Raw genomic sequence first — 18465 nt, forward strand, 5'->3', positions numbered from 1 at the left:
TAGGAATCTTAACCTTGTCCCAAGGGAATCCTTTAGATTCACACCAACAGATATATTTTTTCCAAATTTTGTGGTAAATCTTTCTAGTTACAGGCTTTCTGGCCTGAACAAGAGTATCGATAACAGAATCTGAGAATCCTCGCTTCGATAAAATCAAGCGTTCAATCTCCAAGCAGTCAGCTGGAGTGAAACCAGATTCGGATGTTCGAACGGACCCTGAACAAGAAGGTCTCGTCTCAAAGGTAGCTTCCAAGGTGGAGCCGATGACATATTCACCAGATCTGCATACCAAGTCCTGCGTGGCCACGCAGGAGCTATCAAGATCACCGACGCCCTCTCCTGATTGATCCTGGCTACCAGCCTGGGGATGAGAGGAAATGGCGGGAACACATAAGCTAGTTTGAAGGTCCAAGGTGCTACTAGTGCATCCACTAGAGCCGCCTTGGGATCCCTGGATCTGGCCCCGTAGCAAGGAACTTTGAAGTTCTGACGAGAGGCCATCAGATCCATGTCTGGAATGCCCCACAGGTGAGTGACTTGGGCAAAGATTTCCGGATGGAGTTCCCACTCCCCCGGATGCAATGTCTGACGACTCAGAAAATCCGCTTCCCAATTTTCCACTCCTGGGATGTGGATAGCAGACAGGTGGCAGGAGTGAGACTCCGCCCATAGAATGATTTTGGTCACTTCTTCCATCGCTAGGGAACTCCTTGTTCCCCCCTGATGGTTGATGTACGCAACAGTTGTCATGTTGTCTGATTGAAACCGTATGAACTTGGTCCTCGCTAGCCGAGGCCAGGCCTTGAGAGCATTGAATATCGCTCTCAGTTCCAGAATATTTATCGGTAGAAGAGATTCTTCCCGAGACCAAAGACCCTGAGCTTTCAGGGATCCCCAGACCGCGCCCCAGCCCATCAGACTGGCGTCGGTCGTGACAATGACCCACTCTGGTCTGCGGAACGTCATCCCTTGAGACAGATTGTCCAGGGACAGCCACCAACGGAGTGAGTCTCTGGTCCTCTGATTTACTTGTATCTTCGGAGACAAGTCTGTATAGTCCCCATTCCACTGACTGAGCATGCACAGTTGTAATGGTCTTAGATGAATGCGCGCAAAAGGAACTATGTCCATCGCCGCTACCATCAACCCGATCACTTCCATGCACTGAGCTATGGAAGGAAGAGGAACGGAATGAAGTATCCGACAAGAGTCTAGAAGTTTTGTTTTTCTGGCCTCTGTTAGAAAGATCCTCATTTCTAAGGAGTCTATAATTGTTCCCAAGAAGGGAACCCTTGTTGACGGGGATAGAGAACTCTTTTCCACGTTCACTTTCCAGCCGTGAGATCTGAGAAAGGCCAGGACAATGTCCGTGTGAGCCTTTGCTTGAGGAAGGGACGACGCTTGAATCAGAATGTCGTCCAGGTAAGGTACTACTGCAATGCCCCTTGGTCTTAGCACCGCTAGAAGGGACCCTAGTACCTTTGTGAAAATCCTTGGAGCAGTGGCTAATCCGAAAGGAAGCGCCACGAACTGGTAATGTTTGTCCAGGAATGCAAACCTTAGGAACCGATGATGTTCCTTGTGGATAGGAATATGTAGATACGCATCCTTTAAATCCACCGTGGTCATGAATTGACCCTCCTGGATGGAAGGAAGAATAGTTCGAATGGTTTCCATCTTGAAAGATGGAACCTTGAGAAACTTGTTTAAGATCTTGAGATCTAAGATTGGTCTGAACGTTCCCTCTTTTTTGGGAACTATGAACAGATTGGAGTAGAACCCCATCCCTTGTTCTCTTATTGGAACAGGATGAATCACTCCCATTTTTAACAGGTCTTCTACACAATGTAAGAACGCCTGTCTTTTTATGTGGTCTGAAGACAACTGAGACCTGTGGAACCTCCCCCTTGGGGGAAGTCCCTTGAATTCCAGGAGATAACCCTGGGAGACTATTTCTAGCGCCCAAGGATCCAGAACATCTCTTGCCCAAGCCTGAGCGAAGAGAGAGAGTCTGCCCCCCACCAGATCCGGTCCCGGATCGGGGGCCAATATTTCATGCTGTCTTGGTAGCAGTGGCAGGCTTCTTGGCCTGCTTTCCCTTGTTCCAGCCTTGCATTGGTCTCCAAGCTGGCTTGGCTTGAGAAGTATTACCCTCTTGCTTAGAGGACGTAGAACTTTGGGCTGGTCCGTTTTTACGAAAGGGACGAAAATTAGGTCTATTTTTCGCCTTGAAGGGCCGATCCTGAGGAAGGGCGTGGCCCTTACCCCCAGTGATATCCGAGATAATCTCTTTCAAGTCAGGGCCAAACAGCGTTTTCCCCTTGAAAGGAATGTTTAGTAGCTTGTTCTTGGAAGACGCATCAGCCGACCAAGATTTCAACCAAAGCGCTCTGCGCGCCACAATAGCAAACCCAGAATTCTTAGCCGCTAACCTAGCCAATTGCAAAGTGGCGTCTAGGGTGAAAGAATTAGCCAATTTGAGAGCATTGATTCTGTCCATAATCTCCTCATAAGGAGGAGAATCACTATCGAGCGCCTTTATCAGCTCATCAAACCAGAAACATGCGGCTGTAGTGACAGGGACAATGCATGAGATTGGTTGTAGAAGGTAACCCTGCTGAACAAACATCTTTTTAAGCAAACCTTCTAATTTTTTATCCATAGGATCTTTGAAAGCACAACTATCCTCTATGGGTATAGTGGTGCGTTTGTTTAAAGTAGAAACCGCTCCCTCGACCTTGGGGACTGTCTGCCATAAGTCCTTTCTGGGGTCGACCATAGGAAACAATTTTTTAAATATGGGGGGAGGGACGAAAGGAATACCGGGCCTTTCCCATTCTTTATTAACAATGTCCGCCACCCGCTTGGGTATAGGAAAAGCTTCTGGGAGCTCCGGCACCTCTAGGAACTTGTCCATTTTACATAGTTTCTCTGGGATGACCAACTTTTCACAATCATCCAGAGTGGATAATACCTCCTTAAGCAGAATGCGGAGATGTTCCAACTTAAATTTAAATGCAATTACATCAGGTTCAGCCTGTTGAGAAATGTTCCCTGAATCAGTAATTTCTCCCTCAGACAAAACCTCCCTGGCCCCCTCAGATTGTGTTAGGGGCCCTTCAGAGATATTAATATCAGCGTCGTCATGCTCTTCAGTAACTAAAACAGAGCAGCCACGCTTACGCTGACAAGGGTTCATTTTGGCTAAAATGTTTTTGACAGAATTATCCATTACAGCCGTTAATTGTTGCATAGTAAGGAGTATTGGCGCGCTAGATGTACTAGGGGCCTCCTGAGTGGGCAAGACTCGTGTAGACGAAGGAGGGAATGATGCAGTACCATGCTTACTCCCCTCACTTGAGGAATCATCTTGGGCATCATTGTCATTATCACATAAATCACATTTATTTAAATGAACAGGAATTCTGGCTTCCCCACATTCAGAACACAGTCTATCTGGTAGTTCAGACATGTTAAACAGGCATAAACTTGATAATAAAGTACAAAAAACGTTTTAAAATAAAACCGTTACTGTCACTTTAAATTTTAAACTGAACACACTTTATTACTGCAATTGCGAAAAAACATGAAGGAATTGTACAAAATTCACCAAATTTTCACCACAGTGTCTTAAAGCCTTAAAAGTATTGCACACCAAATTTGGAAGCTTTAACCCTTAAAATAACGGAACCGGAGCCGTTTTAACACTTTAACCCCTTTACAGTCCCTGGTATCTGCTTTGCTGAGACCCAACCAAACCCAAAGGGGAATACGATACCAAATGACGCCTTCAGAAAGCCTTTTCTAAGTATCAGAGCTCCTCTCACATGCGACTGCATGCCATGCCTCTCAAAAATAAGTGCGTCACACCGGCGCGAAAATGAGGCTCTGCTTATGCTTTGGGAAAGCCCCAGAGAAATAAGGTGTCTAATACAGTGCCTGCCGATATTATAATATCAATATACCCAGATAAAATGATTCCTCAAGGCTAAATATGTTTGTAAAAATGAATCGATTTAGCCCAGAAAAGTCTACAATCTTAATAAGCCCTTATGAAGCCCTTATTTACCATCGTAATAAACATGGCTTACCGGATCCCATAGGGAAAAATGACAGCTTCCAGCATTACATCGTCTTGTTAGAATGTGTCATACCTCAAGCAGCAAGAGACTGCACACTGTTCCCCCAACTGAAGTTAATTGCTCTCAACAGTCCTGTGTGGAACAGCCATGGATTTTAGTTACGGTGCTAAAATCATTTTCCTCATACAAACAGAAATCTTCATCTCTTTTCTGTTTCTGAGTAAATAGTACATACCAGCACTATTTTAAAATAACAAACTCTTGATTGAATAATAAAAACTACAGTTAAACACTAAAAAACTCTAAGCCATCTCCGTGGAGATGTTGCCTGTACAACGGCAAAGAGAATGACTGGGGTAGGCGGAGCCTAGGAGGGATCATGTGACCAGCTTTGCTGGGCTCTTTGCCATTTCCTGTTGGGGAAGAGAATATCCCACAAGTAAGGATGACGCCGTGGACCGGACACACCTATGTTGGAGAAACCCCTGTCCCTGTTCCGTCCGCGGAACTGGATGGATCACTCCCATTACTAGGAGGTCTTGCACACAGCTTAGGAATGCCTCTTTCTTTATCTGGTTTGCTGATAACCTTGAAAGATGAAATCTCCCTTGTGGAGGAGAAGCTTTGAAGTCCAGAAGATATCCCTGAGATATGATCTCCAACGCCCAGGGATCCTGAACATCTCTTGCCCACGCCTGGGCGAAGAGAGAAAGTCTGCCCCCCACTAGATCCGTTTCCGGATAGGGGGCCGTTCCTTCATGCTGTCTTGGGGGCAGCAGCAGGCTTTCTGGCCTGCTTGCCCTTGTTCCAGGACTGGTTAGGTTTCCAGGCATGTCTGGAATGAGCAACAGTTCCCTCTTGTTTTGAAGCAGAGGAAGTTGATGCTGCTCCTGCCTTGAAATTTCGAAAGGCACGAAAATTAGACTGTTTGGCCTTTGATTTGGTCCTGTCCTGAGGAAGGGTATGACCCTTGCCTCCAGTAATGTCAGCAATAATTTCCTTCAAGCCAGGCCCGAATAAGGTCTGCCCCTTGAAAGGAATGTTGAGTAACTTAGACTTTGAAGTCACGTCAGCTGACCAGGATTTAAGCCATAGCGCCCTACGCGCCTGGATGGCGAATCCGGAATTCTTAGCCATTAGTTAGTCAAATGAACAATGGCATCAGAAACAAATGAGTTAGCTAGCTTAAGCGTTCTAAGCTTGTCAATAATTTTATCCAATGGAGCTGTATGGATGGCCTCTTCCAGGGCCTCAAACCAGAATGCCGCCGCAGCAGTGACAGGCGCAATGCATGCAAGGGGCTGTAAAATAAAACCTTGTTGAATAAACATTTTCTTAAGGTAACCCTCCAATTTTTTATCCATTGGATCTGAAAAAGCACAACTGTCCTCAACCGGGATAGTGGTACGCTTTGCTAAAGTAGAAACTGCTTCCTCCACCTTAGGGACCGTCTGCCATAAGTCCCGTGTAGTGGCGTCTATTGGAAACATTTTTCTAAATATAGGAGGTGGGGAAAAGGGCACACCGGGTCTATCCCACTCCTTGATAATAATTTCTGTAAGCCTTTTAGGTATAGGAAAAACGTCAGTACACACCGGCACCGCATAGTATCTATCCAGCCTACACAATTTCTCTGGAATTACAACTGTGTTACAGTCATTCAGAGCAGCTAATACCTCCCCAAGCAATACACGGAGGTTACATGTGGTAGTAGGTGTTGCTACTGAACACGTCCGCCGGGTAAGTGGAAACTGTAGAAAGCGGACCCACTCAGTGTAGGAGGGGAAAAAAAAAATGTATGGAGCCAGCCCAAAAAAAACGGTGGACAGCCGCAAGTCAAAGGAAAAAAAAAAAAAAAAAAACACGGAGGTTCTCAAGCTTAAATTTAAAATTAGAAATCTCTGAATCAGGTTTCCCTGAGTCAGAGATGTCACCCACAGACTGAAGCTCTCCGTCCTCATGTTCTGCATACTGTGACGCATTATCAGACATGTCTCTTACAGCATTTGCGCGCTCTGTATCTCTCCTAACCCCAGAACTATCGCGCTTGCCTCTTAATTCAGGCAATCTAGATAATACCTCTGACGGGGTATTATTCATGATTGCAGCCATGTCCTGCAATGTAATCGCTATGGGCGTCCCTGATGTAATTGGCGCCATATTAGCGTGTGTCCCCTGAGTGGGAGGCGAAGGGTCTGACACGTGGGGAGAGTTAGTCGGCATAACTTCCCCCCTCGACAGAACCCTCTGGTGATAATTCTTTTATAGATAAAGACTGATCTTTACTGTTTAAGGTGAAATCAATACATTTAGTACACATTCTCCTATGGGGCTCCACCATGGCTTTCAAACATAATGAACAAGTAGGTTCCTCTGTATCAGACATGTTTAAACAGACTAGCAATGAGACTAGCAAGCTTGGAAAACACTTAAAACAAGTTTACAAGCAATATAAAAAACGTTACTGCGCCTTTAAGAAACACAAATTTTGTCCAAATTTGAAATAACAGTGAAAAAAGTCAGTTACACTAACTAAATTTTTACAGTGTATGTAACAAGTTAGCAGAGCATTGCACCCACTTGCAAATGGATGATTAACCCCTTAATACCAAAAACGGAATAACAAATGACAAAAACGTTTTTTAAACAGTCACAACAACTGCCACAGCTCTACTGTGGCTTTTTACCTCCCTCAATACGACTTTTGAAGCAGTTTTTGGCCCTTCAGAGAAGTCCTGGATCATGCAGGAAGAAGCTGGATGTCTGTGTCTGTAATTTTTGCTGCGCAAAAAAGCGCTAAAATAGGCCCCTCCCTCAGTGGAAAGCCTCAAGGAACTGTTTCTAGGCAAAATTCAAGCCAGCCATGTGGAAAAAACTAGGCCCCAATAAGTTTTATCACCAAACATATATAAAAAACGATTAAACATGCCAGCAAACGTTTTAAAATACACTTTTATAAGAGTATGTATCTCTATTAATAAGCCTGATACCAGTCGCTATCACTGCATTTAAGGCTTTACTTACATTTCTTCGGTATCAGCAGCATTTTCTAGCAAATTCCATCCCTAGAAAAATATTTTAACTGCACATACCTTATTGCAGGAAAACCTGCACGCTATTCCCCCTCTGAAGTTACCTCACTCCTCAGAATATGTGAGAACAGCAAAGGATCTTAGTTACTTCTGCTAAGATCATAGAAAACGCAGGCAGATTCTTCTTCTAAATACTGCCTGAGATAAACAGTACACTCCGGTACCATTTAAAAATAACAAACTTTTGATTGAAGAAATAAACTAAGTATAAAACACCACAGTCCTCTTACGACCTCCATCTTTGTTGAGAGTTGCAAGAGAATGACTGGGTATGGCAGTGAGGGGAGGAGCTATGTAGCAGCTCTGCTGTGGGTGATCCTCTTGCAACTTCCTGTTGGGAAGGAGAATATCCCACAAGTAATGGATGATCCGTGGACTGGATACAGTTAACAAGAGAAATTGCATGCTCTATCTGAATCATGTCCCTTTAATAGATTATGACTTTGTTGAGCACTCTACGGGGTCTGAAGGGTTAGAGTTTTAAGTTGAGCATCTTTATCACTTACAACATAATAACAAATACAGACCCAGACTCCATTATCAGAAGATGCTGCTAAATTTAATATGATAACAGTATTTAAAACAATAGTATGATGCTCAGCCATCCTAGGGATCCTCTGCACTGCATTAATTCTGAAATCAAATGGATTTGCTAATATAATGACAGCAATAAAATCCTAGCAAAATGAATCCAGTCACTGTAAAAATGTCAATTCTTTAAGATATTCATTGTAGTCATATATGGAGAATTGCAATATAACTAGCTGATTGTACCTAGTAATATGAGACAAGTTGACACTGTGACCTTTGTGGTTTAAAACATTTCAAATGAGAAGGATTAAAGTTTTCAAGATATAAGTATGGAATCTAGAGCTATTACCTTTATCCCTAAAATAATACCCACAGAATTTCTTGAGACAATTTGTCTTGATGATGAAAAAAACCCAAAAACGACAACATCAGTGGTACTTTACCTTCAGCATATTCTTGTTAGTTACATTTTTTCCTCCTTCTCTTCTTAATTCTTCACTCATGACTTGCAATTCTCTCCCAAAACAGATCATTCTCTCAATTGCTGCTTGGCTGCCCCCACACAGTTGGCGCCTGACCTGAGCGGAATCAACCTCTGCAAGAACACAAATAAATCAGCAAAAAGCTAAGATCAATGCAAATGAATATAGCTGAAGTGTCTAACAGCTAGATTACAAGTGGTGCGCTATTTAGCGCTCGCACTAAAGGTTAAAAGAACATAAAACAGTTTGAACTAACATAAGTTTCTAGTGGTAAATAACTTACAATCACAATAAAAAAATAATAATAAATGTGATGAAAAAACAAAATGTATACTTACCAGATAAATTCCTTTCTTTCCTGGCAGGGAGAGTCCACAACTTCATTCCTTTCTGTTGTGAATATCAACACCTGGCCACCAGGAGGAGGCAAAGACGCTCCAACCAAAGGCTATAAATATCCCTCCCACTTCCCCCATGTCATTCGGCCGAGGGAACGAGGAGAAGCAGAAGAAACATTAGGGGTAGAGGTGCCAGAAGATAAAAATAGGGATCCGCATATAAAAGCGGACAGGGGTCGTGGACTCTCCCTGCCAGGAAAAAAAGGAATTTATCAGGTAAGCATAAAATTTGTTTTCTTTCCAAAGGCAGGGAGAGTCCACAACTTCATTGTTGGGAACCAATACACAAGCTATAGAGGACACGGAATGGAACATGGGAGGGAAAGGGAAAAGGCGGACCCTAATCTGAAGGCACCAATGCTTGTAACACCTTTTTCCCAAAAGGAGCTTCCGCAGAAGCAAAACATCAAACTTGTAGAATTTCGAAAAAGTATGTAAGGAACACCAGGTAGCCGCCTTACAAATCTGATCCACAGAAGCTTTGTTCTTAAAAGCCCAAGAAGAAGATACCGCCCTAGTGGAATGAGCCTTAATCCTCTCAGGAGGCTGTTGACCAGCCTTCTCATAGGCCAAACGTATAACACTTCTCAGTCAAAAAGAGAGTGAAGTTGCAGTAGCCTTCTGGCCCCTGCGCTTACCATCATATAACACAAACAAAGAATTGGATTGTCTGAAATCTCTAGTCGCCTGAAGATAAAACTTTGAAGCGCAAACTACATCCAGCTTGTGAAGTAAACATTCCTTCGGAGAGGAAGGATTAGAACAGAAAGAAAGAATAACAATCTCCTGATTGATGTTATGATCCGAAACCACCTTAGGTAGAAAACTAGGGATGCACCGAAATGAAAATTCTTGACCGAAACCGAAAATTCAGGATGCCCTTCGCCGAAAACCGAATTTAAAAAAAAATAAAAATGGTTTTGAAATATTTTTTTGACTTTTTTTCTACAATTTTATTTATAATATTAGAGATTAATGAATTTAATGAATCTGAAATTAAAAACTACAAGCCAATAAATAAATAAAGACATCTGTTTACTTGTTTAATTATTTATTTAGTCCAATTGACAATTTACTTACAGACTAAGACATTTCTGGCATAACTAAGTTATAACTATTGTTTTATTAAACTTTTTAATTGCAAAATGTAGAGATCAGCTGCACATTCTCCTTAGTTCTCTACAAGATACACAGGTATTACTCAAAGCTGTCACTTGTGAGGTCTTCTGAAGGCAGCATTGGATCATTCTGGGTAAAATTATTAATTTTACCCAGAATGACTCAATGATCCAATGCTGCCTTCAGAAGACCTCACAAGTGACAGCTTTGAGTAATACCTGTGTATCTTGTAGAGAACTAAGGAGAATGTGCAGCTGATCTCTACATTTTGCAATTAAAAAGATTAATAAATCAATATAGTTATGCCCAGAATGTCTGCAAGAGGTGCACCTGTCCTTCACAGTTCAGTCTATCAGTGCATGGATGACTGTAACGCACAGGGGAAAGCTCATTCATCATCATTAGTAACAGTAGTAGCCACCCCACATTTGATGATTTGTGATTTTGTGCGTCATAAAAGATCAAAGGACCCCCCTCACAGTTCAATCTATCAGTGTGGATGTAATGCACAGGCCAGGAAATCAAAGCTCAGAAGTAACAGTAGCCCCATTTGTGTGTCATAATGAGACACAAACTTGACTACTGTTACTTCTGAGCTTTGATTCCCCTGTGCATTACATCCATAGACTGAACTGCGGTAAATAACGCCATTTTAGTTCCTAACTTCCTAAGTTACCACTTCTTCTACCAGTTCACGCACCCTCTGCTAAACATGAGTGACACGTACTAACATGTGACTATGCGCACTTAGAAGACGTTAGGTGCACTGAGTGTTCCAGGATGCCGATGAACTTCCTGGTACGATAGACATGCTGCGCGAGGGCTCCAGAGATGCTAATGGGTATGGTTGCGAAAAAAGCAACTACTGAGCTATCGTGAAAAACATACTTTATTCCAAAAAATAAAAAAAATTTATTTTTTGGAATAAAGTATGTTTTTCACTATTGCTCAGTAGCGGATTTTTACCTATGGACAAGCGGTTTGTCCTCCGCTTTATTAAGCCTGTTCCACGCCAACTCTTTTTGGCTCAGACCTCCCTCCTCTCACACACGCCAGGGCTCCAGAGATGTTAATGGGTATGGCTCAGATCTCCCTCCTCTCACAGACGCCGGATATCGCGGGGGCATTTACACCACATCCACATATGATTTGTGCTGACTCTGCTGAGGCATGTTGAAGCTCAATTTTCGTCCGCTTTGTTCTCTTTCGGACGAAATGCAATAGGGCCATTTTTGGCCGAAAATTTCGGTTGCCGAAATTTCAGTGCATCCCTATAAAAAACCCTAACTTAGTATGTAAAACCGCTTTATCTGCGTGAAACACAAGATAAGGGAGATCACATTGTAAAGTAAAAATCTCTGAAACTCTGCGAACAGAAGCAATGGCCAACAAAAACAAAACTTTCCAAGATAAAATTTAAGATCAACAGAATGCATAGGTTTAAAAAGAGCCTGCTGCAGCACACGAAGAACAAGGTTAAGACTCCAAGGAGGAGCAACTGGTTTAAATACAGGTCTGATTCTAGTCAAGGATAGTAAAAAACCCTCAAATAAAGAATAGTAAAACAGAGTAGTAATTGATTGCGCAAATAAATGCTTAAGGTGGATAACAATTTATAGTTTATATTTTATATATATAAAATGTAGGGCGATTGGTTAATTATAATGCCCTTTTGAGAAAACATTAATAGACTTATATAATAAGATCCAGTCCAGGATACTACTGAGTGTTTTTTATGTTTTATATTTCATGTACTGAGTTTGTGCATATACTGTTGTAACAATCATCACAATTGTTTTTTTATGGTTTCATTTTATTTGATGTTTAGCAGCTGCATTTGTGTGTGAATTGTAAATTATATTATTTTTTACTAATATAGGAAGACATATGTATTGGTTATTCAGAAAAATATAGCATCTAACATCAAATTATAACAACATTTAACTCAAGAGTTTCATAATCAGTTCTATCTATCCGCCAATTGCTTCCTGTTCTCTCTCTAATGTTTTTGTATCTAGATAAAATCATGTCATGTTATGTAATTGTGACACAGAGAACTTACCTAATGTAAGCCAGTTAGGGACTACAGTCAATACAGGGAGTGCAGAATTATTAGGCAAGTTGTATTTTTGAGGATTAATTTTATTATTGAACAACAACCATGTTCTCAATGAACCCAAAAAACTCATTAATATCAAAGCTGAATAGTTTTGGAAGTAGTTTTTAGTTTGTTTTTAGTTATAGCTATTTTAGGGGGATATCTGTGTGTGCAGGTGACTATTACTGTGCATAATTATTAGGCAACTTAACAAAAAACAAATATATACCCATTTCAATTATTTATTTTTACCAGTGAAACCAATATAACATCTCAACATTCACAAATATACATTTCTGACATTCAAAAACAAAACAAAAACAAATCAGTGACAATATAGCCACCTTTCTTTGCAAGGACACTCAAAAGCCTGCCATCCATGGATTCTGTCAGTGTTTTGATCTGTTCACCATCAACATTGCGTGCAGCAGCAACCACAGCCTCCCAGACACTGTTCAGAGAGGTGTACTGTTTTCCCTCCTTGTAAATCTCACATTTGATGATGGACCACAGGTTCTCAATGGGGTTCAGATCAGGTGAACAAGGAGGCCATGTCATTAGATTTTCTTCTTTTATACCCTTTCTTGCCAGCCACGCTGTGGAGTACTTGGACGCGTGTGATGGAGCATTGTCCTGCATGAAAATCATGTTTTTCTTGAAGGATGCAGACTTCTTCCTGTACCACTGCTTGAAGAAGGTGTCTTCCAGAAACTGGCAGTAGGACTGGGAGTTGAGCTTGACTCCATCCTCAACCCGAAAAGGCCCCACAAGCTCATCTTTGATGATACCAGCCCAAACCAGTACTCCACCTCCACCTTGCTGGCGTCTGAGTCGGACTGGAGCTCTCTGCCCTTTACCAATCCAGCCACGGGCCCATCCATCTGGCCCATCAAGACTCACTCTCATTTCATCAGTCCATAAAACCTTAGAAAAATCAGTCTTGAGATATTTCTTGGCCCAGTCTTGACGTTTCAGCTTGTGTGTCTTGTTCAGTGGTGGTCGTCTTTCAGCCTTTCTTACCTTGGCCATGTCTCTGAGTATTGCACACCTTGTGCTTTTGGGCACTCCAGTGATGTTGCAGCTCTGAAATATGGCCAAACTGGTGGCAAGTGGCATCTTGGCAGCTGCACACGACTTTTCTCAGTTCATGGGCAGTTATTTTGCGCCTTGGTTTTTCCACACGCTTCTTGCGACCCTGTTGACTATTTTGAATGAAACGCTTGATTGTTCGATGATCACGCTTCAGAAGCTTTGCAATTTTAAGAGTGCTGCATCCCTCTGCAAGATATCTCACTATTTTTGACTTTTCTGAGCCTGTCAAGTCCTTCTTTTGACCCATTTTGCCAAAGGAAAGGAAGTTGCCTAATAATTATGCACACCTGATATAGGGTGTTGATGTCATTAGACCACACCCCTTCTCATTACAGAGATGCACATCACCTAATATGCTTAATTGGTAGTAGGCTTTTGAGCCTATACAGCTTGGAGTAAGACAACATGCATAAAGAGGATGATGTGGTCAAAATACTCATTTGCCTAATAATTCTGCACTCCCTGTATATGTTTATCTTTTATTTTTGTTTGGAGATTCCCCTAGGGGTTGTTGTAGGAGGAGGAGGGGAAAAAGGGAGGGGCTGCTTAAAATTGTCCTAAGTTTTTATGGGTTGTGGGATCAGGCTTAGTCTTCTTCCCATTGTTATTCCATCAAGGTATAGAGATATAGCTTGCCCCCTTTCCCCCTCCCATATATAGTGCAACATCAGTATTGAAATAGGGTATCTTTTTCCTCACGTAATTAAGTGATAAAATACATTTGTCTGTATTATAATTATATTGCTAACTGGTAATTCTTACATATTCTCATAATTGAGCTTTTGGTAATGTTTAATATATTCTTTCCCTTTTTCTTTTCTAATGGGTGCAGAATCTTTGTTTAACAGTTATTAACATGAGTAATTACTAACAATGCATCACACTAGGGGTTAAGGATTTAGAGGGAGTGTCTTTGCCATCTGCTTGCATTTGCATAAATAATGGATTAACCAATCAACTTTGCCCTTAGGGTATATACATGTTCAGTATTATATTGTATATAGGTCACAGATGAAGGCGTGAGCCGAAACGCGCCTGACCGTTCCTCTCTACATGTAGTCTGTTTTATATATATCTTTTAATAAATTTCCATGTTTTTGACCCCAATAAAGGTGGTTTTTTGTAACTTCCACTTGAGCTCCGCTTTTTTGTATTTTTTGCAGGAGTGAGATTCTGCCCACTGGAGAATCTGAGACACCTCCTTTATCGCTAGGGAACTTCTCAGTCCTCCCTGATTTATGTAGGCAACTGAAGTGATGTTGTCTGTAATCTGGGCCATATCATTAGAGCATTGTAGATGGCCCATAGTTCAAGAATATTTATAGGAAGCATTGACTCTTCTGGGGACCAAATCCCCTGAGCCTTCCTGGGACCACAGACTGCTCACCAGCCTGAAAAATTGGCATCCGTAGTCACAATCTTCCAGGATGGTGTTAAGAAGCACGTGCCCTGAGACAGGTGATTTTGAGAGAGTCACCAAGAGAGAGATAGTCTCTCGCTGGATTGTCCAAGACTATCTGTTGGGACAGGTCTGAGTGATCTGTTCCATTGCCTCGGCATACATAACTGTAGAGGTTGAAGATGGAAGCGAGCAAAAGGAATAATGTCCATGGAGGAAACCATGAGCATGAGACTAATATTTTCAATGCACAGGGATACCGAAGGATTTGAAGTTGTCTGAAGAGAACGACAAGTTGCCATAAATTTTGAGCATCTCTGATCTGTTAGCAAGATCTTCATGAAAACCGAGTCGATAATTGTACCCAAAAACACTACTCTGGTACTGGGAACCAGGGACCTCTTTTCTACATTGATCTTCCATCCGTGAGTCCGAAGGAGACACAGAAGAAACTCTGTGACATCTTGTCTGAAAAAAGAAACGCCTCTGTGTTTCTTTTTTCAGACCATCTGTTATCATCAGTATTTTGACCCCCCTACGACAGAGAGCTGACCTTTGCAATCTTCTGGAGCTATTGTGACTTACAGGATATCATTTAGTTATTGGACATTTATTGTGTTTCCAGTCACAAGGTTATATTTGTATTTTATTTTATTTTTTTCTGGTATTCTGCTGTTTATTTTTAGAGTGTTGTATACATTATTATTGTTCTCATTACATTGTGTTACATTTGTTTGATTGAGAGCACCCCCTTGAGGATTGGTGTGCTTCCACACACCATATCTATATATTCTGTGTGACATCTTGCCGAATGAGAAGAGCCTGAACCAAGATATCGTCCAAGTAAGGAGCCACCGCGATCTGGCTACCGCAAGGCGAGCTCCTAATACTTTTGTAAATTTTCTTGCTGGAACCAGTTCCTAAGCAATATATGTACAAAAAGGTACAAACATTTTTTTCTTTAATAAAAGATTTATCTGGGTTAAGACATGTAATGAACTAAAAGGTATTTATTGCTGGGACTTCATTTGGGACTCAGTGTAAACCCAGAGTAGTGGCATAAACTATAGCAAGAGCACAGATGATGTTTATCAAAAAGAAACTTCCTACAAGTAAATACTAATAAATCAGATGGAACATTTGCTGGCTGGTAAGGATTTAGCGATTTTGAATCTAGAAATTCTCTAATTAAACTAACATTTAAGTAACAAACTGAATTCAGCTCATTCTTAGCTAAGATTAAGAAATTGTTGGGTGGAGAAAAACAAGAAAAACAGAATTTATGTTTACCTGATAAATTACTTTCTCCAACGGTGTGTCCGGTCCACGGCGTCATCCTTACTTGTGGGATATTCTCTTCCCCAACAGGAAATGGCAAAGAGCCCAGCAAAGCTGGTCACATGATCCCTCCTAGGCTCCGCCTACCCCAGTCATTCGACCGACGTTAAGGAGGAATATTTGCATAGGAGAAACCATATGATACCGTGGTGACTGTAGTTAAAGAAAATAAATTATCAGACCTGATTAAAAAACCAGGGCGGGCCGTGGACCGGACACACCGTTTGAGAAAGTAATTTATCAGGTAAACATAAATTCTGTTTTCTCCAACATAGGTGTGTCCGGTCCACGGCGTCATCCTTACTTGTGGGAACCAATACCAAAGCTTTAGGACACGGATGATGGGAGGGAGCAAATCAGGTCACCTAGATGGAAGGCACCACGGCTTGCAAAACCTTTCTCCCAAAAATAGCCTCAGTAGAAGCAAAAGTATCAAACTTGTAAAATTTGGTAAAAGTGTGCAGTGAAGACCAAGTCGCTGCCCTACATATCTGATCAACAGAAGCCTCGTTCTTGAAGGCCCATGTGGAAGCCACAGCCCTAGTGGAATGAGCTGTGATTCTTTCGGGAGGCTGCCGTCCGGCAGTCTCGTAAGCCAATCTGATGATGCTTTTAATCCAAAAAGAGAGAGAGGTAGAAGTTGCTTTTTGACCTCTCCTTTTACCGGAATAAACAACAAACAAGGAAGATGTTTGTCTAAAATCCTTTGTAGCATCTAAATAGAATTTTAGAGCGCGAACAACATCCAAATTGTGCAACAAACGTTCCTTCTTCGAAACTGGTTTCGGACACAGAGAAGGTACGATAATCTCCTGGTTAATGTTTTTGTTAGAAACAACTTTTGGAAGAAAACCAGGTTTAGTACGTAAAACCACCTTATCTGCATGGAACACCAGATAAGGAGGAGAACACTGCAGAGCAGACAATTCTGAAACTCTTCTAGCAGAAGAAATTGCAACCAAAAACAAAACTTTCCAAGATAATAACTTAATATCAACGGAATGTAAGGGTTCAAACGGAACCCCCTGAAGAACTGAAAGAACTAAGTTGAGACTCCAAGGAGGAGTCAAAGGTTTGTAAACAGGCTTGATTCTAACCAGAGCCTGAACAAAGGCTTGAACATCTGGCACAGCTGCCAGCTTTTTGTGAAGTAACACAGACAAGGCAGAAATCTGTCCCTTCAGGGAACTTGCAGATAATCCTTTTTCCAATCCTTCTTGAAGGAAGGATGGAATCTTAACCTTGTCCCAAGGGAATCCTTTAGATTCACACCAACAGATATATCTTTTCCAAATTTTGTGGTAAATCTTTCTAGTTACAGGCTTTCTGGCCTGAACAAGAGTATCGATAACAGAATCTGAGAACCCTCGCTTCGATAAGATCAAGCGTTCAATCTCCAAGCAGTCAGCTGGAGTGAGACCAGATTCGGATGTTCGAACGGACCTTGAACAAGAAGGTCTCGTCTCAAAGGTAGCTTCCATGGTGGAGCCGATGACATATTCACCAGATCTGCATACCAAGTCCTGCGTGGCCACGCAGGAGCTATCAAGATCACCGACGCCCTTTCCTGATTGATCCTGGCTACCAGCCTGGGGATGAGAGGAAACGGCGGGAATACATAAGCTAGTTTGAAGGTCCAAGGTGCTACTAGTGCATCCACTAGAGCCGCCTTGGGATCCCTGGATCTGGACCCGTAGCAAGGAACTTTGAAGTTCTGACGAGAGGCCATCAGATCCATGTCTGGAATGCCCCACAGTTGAGTGACTTGGGCAAAGATTTCCGGATGGAGTTCCCACTACCCCGGATGCAATGTCTGACGACTCAGAAAATCCGCTTCCCAATTTTCCACTCCTGGGATGTGGATAGCAGACAGGTGGCAGGAGTGAGACTCCGCCCATAGAATGATTTTGGTCACTTCTTCCATCGCCAGGGAACTCCTTGTTCCCCCCTGATGGTTGATGTACGCAACAGTAGTCATGTTGTCTGATTGAAACCGTATGTACTTGGCCCTCGCTAGCTGAGGCCAAGCCTTGAGAGCATTGAATATCGCTCTCAGTTCCAGAATATTTATCGGTAGAAGAGATTCTTCCCGAGACCAAAGACCCTGAGCTTTCAGGGATCCCCAGACCGCGCCCCAGCCCATCAGACTGGCGTCGGTCGTGACAATGACCCACTCTGGTCTGCGGAAGGTCATCCCTTGCGACAGGTTGTCCAGGGACAGCCACCAACGGAGTGAGTCTCTGGTCCTCTGATTTACTTGTATCCTCGGAGACAAGTTTGTATAGTCCCCATTCCACTGACTGAGCATGCACAGTTGTAATGGTCTTAGATGAATGCGCGCAAAAGGAACTATGTCCATTGCCGCTACCATCAAACCTATCACTTCCATGCACTGCGCTATGGAAGGAAGAGGAACGGAATGAAGTATCCGACAAGAGTCTAGAAGTTTTGTTTTTCTGGCCTCTGTCAGAAAAATCCTCATTTCTAAGGAGTCTATTATTGTCCCCAAGAAGGGAACCCTTGTTGACGGAGATAGAGAACTCTTTTCCACGTTCACTTTCCATCCGTGAGATCTGAGAAAGGCCAGGACGATGTCCGTGTGAGCCTTTGCTTGAGGAAGGGACGACGCTTGAATCAGAATGTCGTCCAAGTAAGGTACTACAGCAATGCCCCTTGGTCTTAGCACAGCTAGAAGGGACCCTAGTACCTTTGTGAAAATCCTTGGAGCAGTGGCCAATCCGAAAGGAAGCGCCACGAACTGGTAATGCTTGTCCAGGAATGCGAACCTTAGGAACCGATGATGTTCCTTGTGGATAGGAATATGTAGATACGCA

At 42.4% G+C, this 18465-nt stretch overlaps 1 protein-coding gene across 2 annotated transcripts in view; it reads right to left on the reverse strand.

Annotated features, from left to right (window-relative positions):
* The window catches only part of RANBP9 (RAN binding protein 9), a 365674-nt gene that overhangs the window by 36127 nt on the left and 311082 nt on the right, over positions 1–18465 (reverse strand). For both annotated transcript variants that reach the window (XM_053714757.1, XM_053714758.1), the window contains one exon: positions 8149–8300. In XM_053714757.1, coding sequence (XP_053570732.1) covers positions 8149–8300 — 152 coding nt within the window. The remainder of the gene's footprint in view (positions 1–8148; positions 8301–18465) is intronic.

Source organism: Bombina bombina, chromosome 5 (assembly GCF_027579735.1).
Source record: "Bombina bombina isolate aBomBom1 chromosome 5, aBomBom1.pri, whole genome shotgun sequence".
NCBI lineage: Eukaryota > Metazoa > Chordata > Amphibia > Anura > Bombinatoridae > Bombina > Bombina bombina.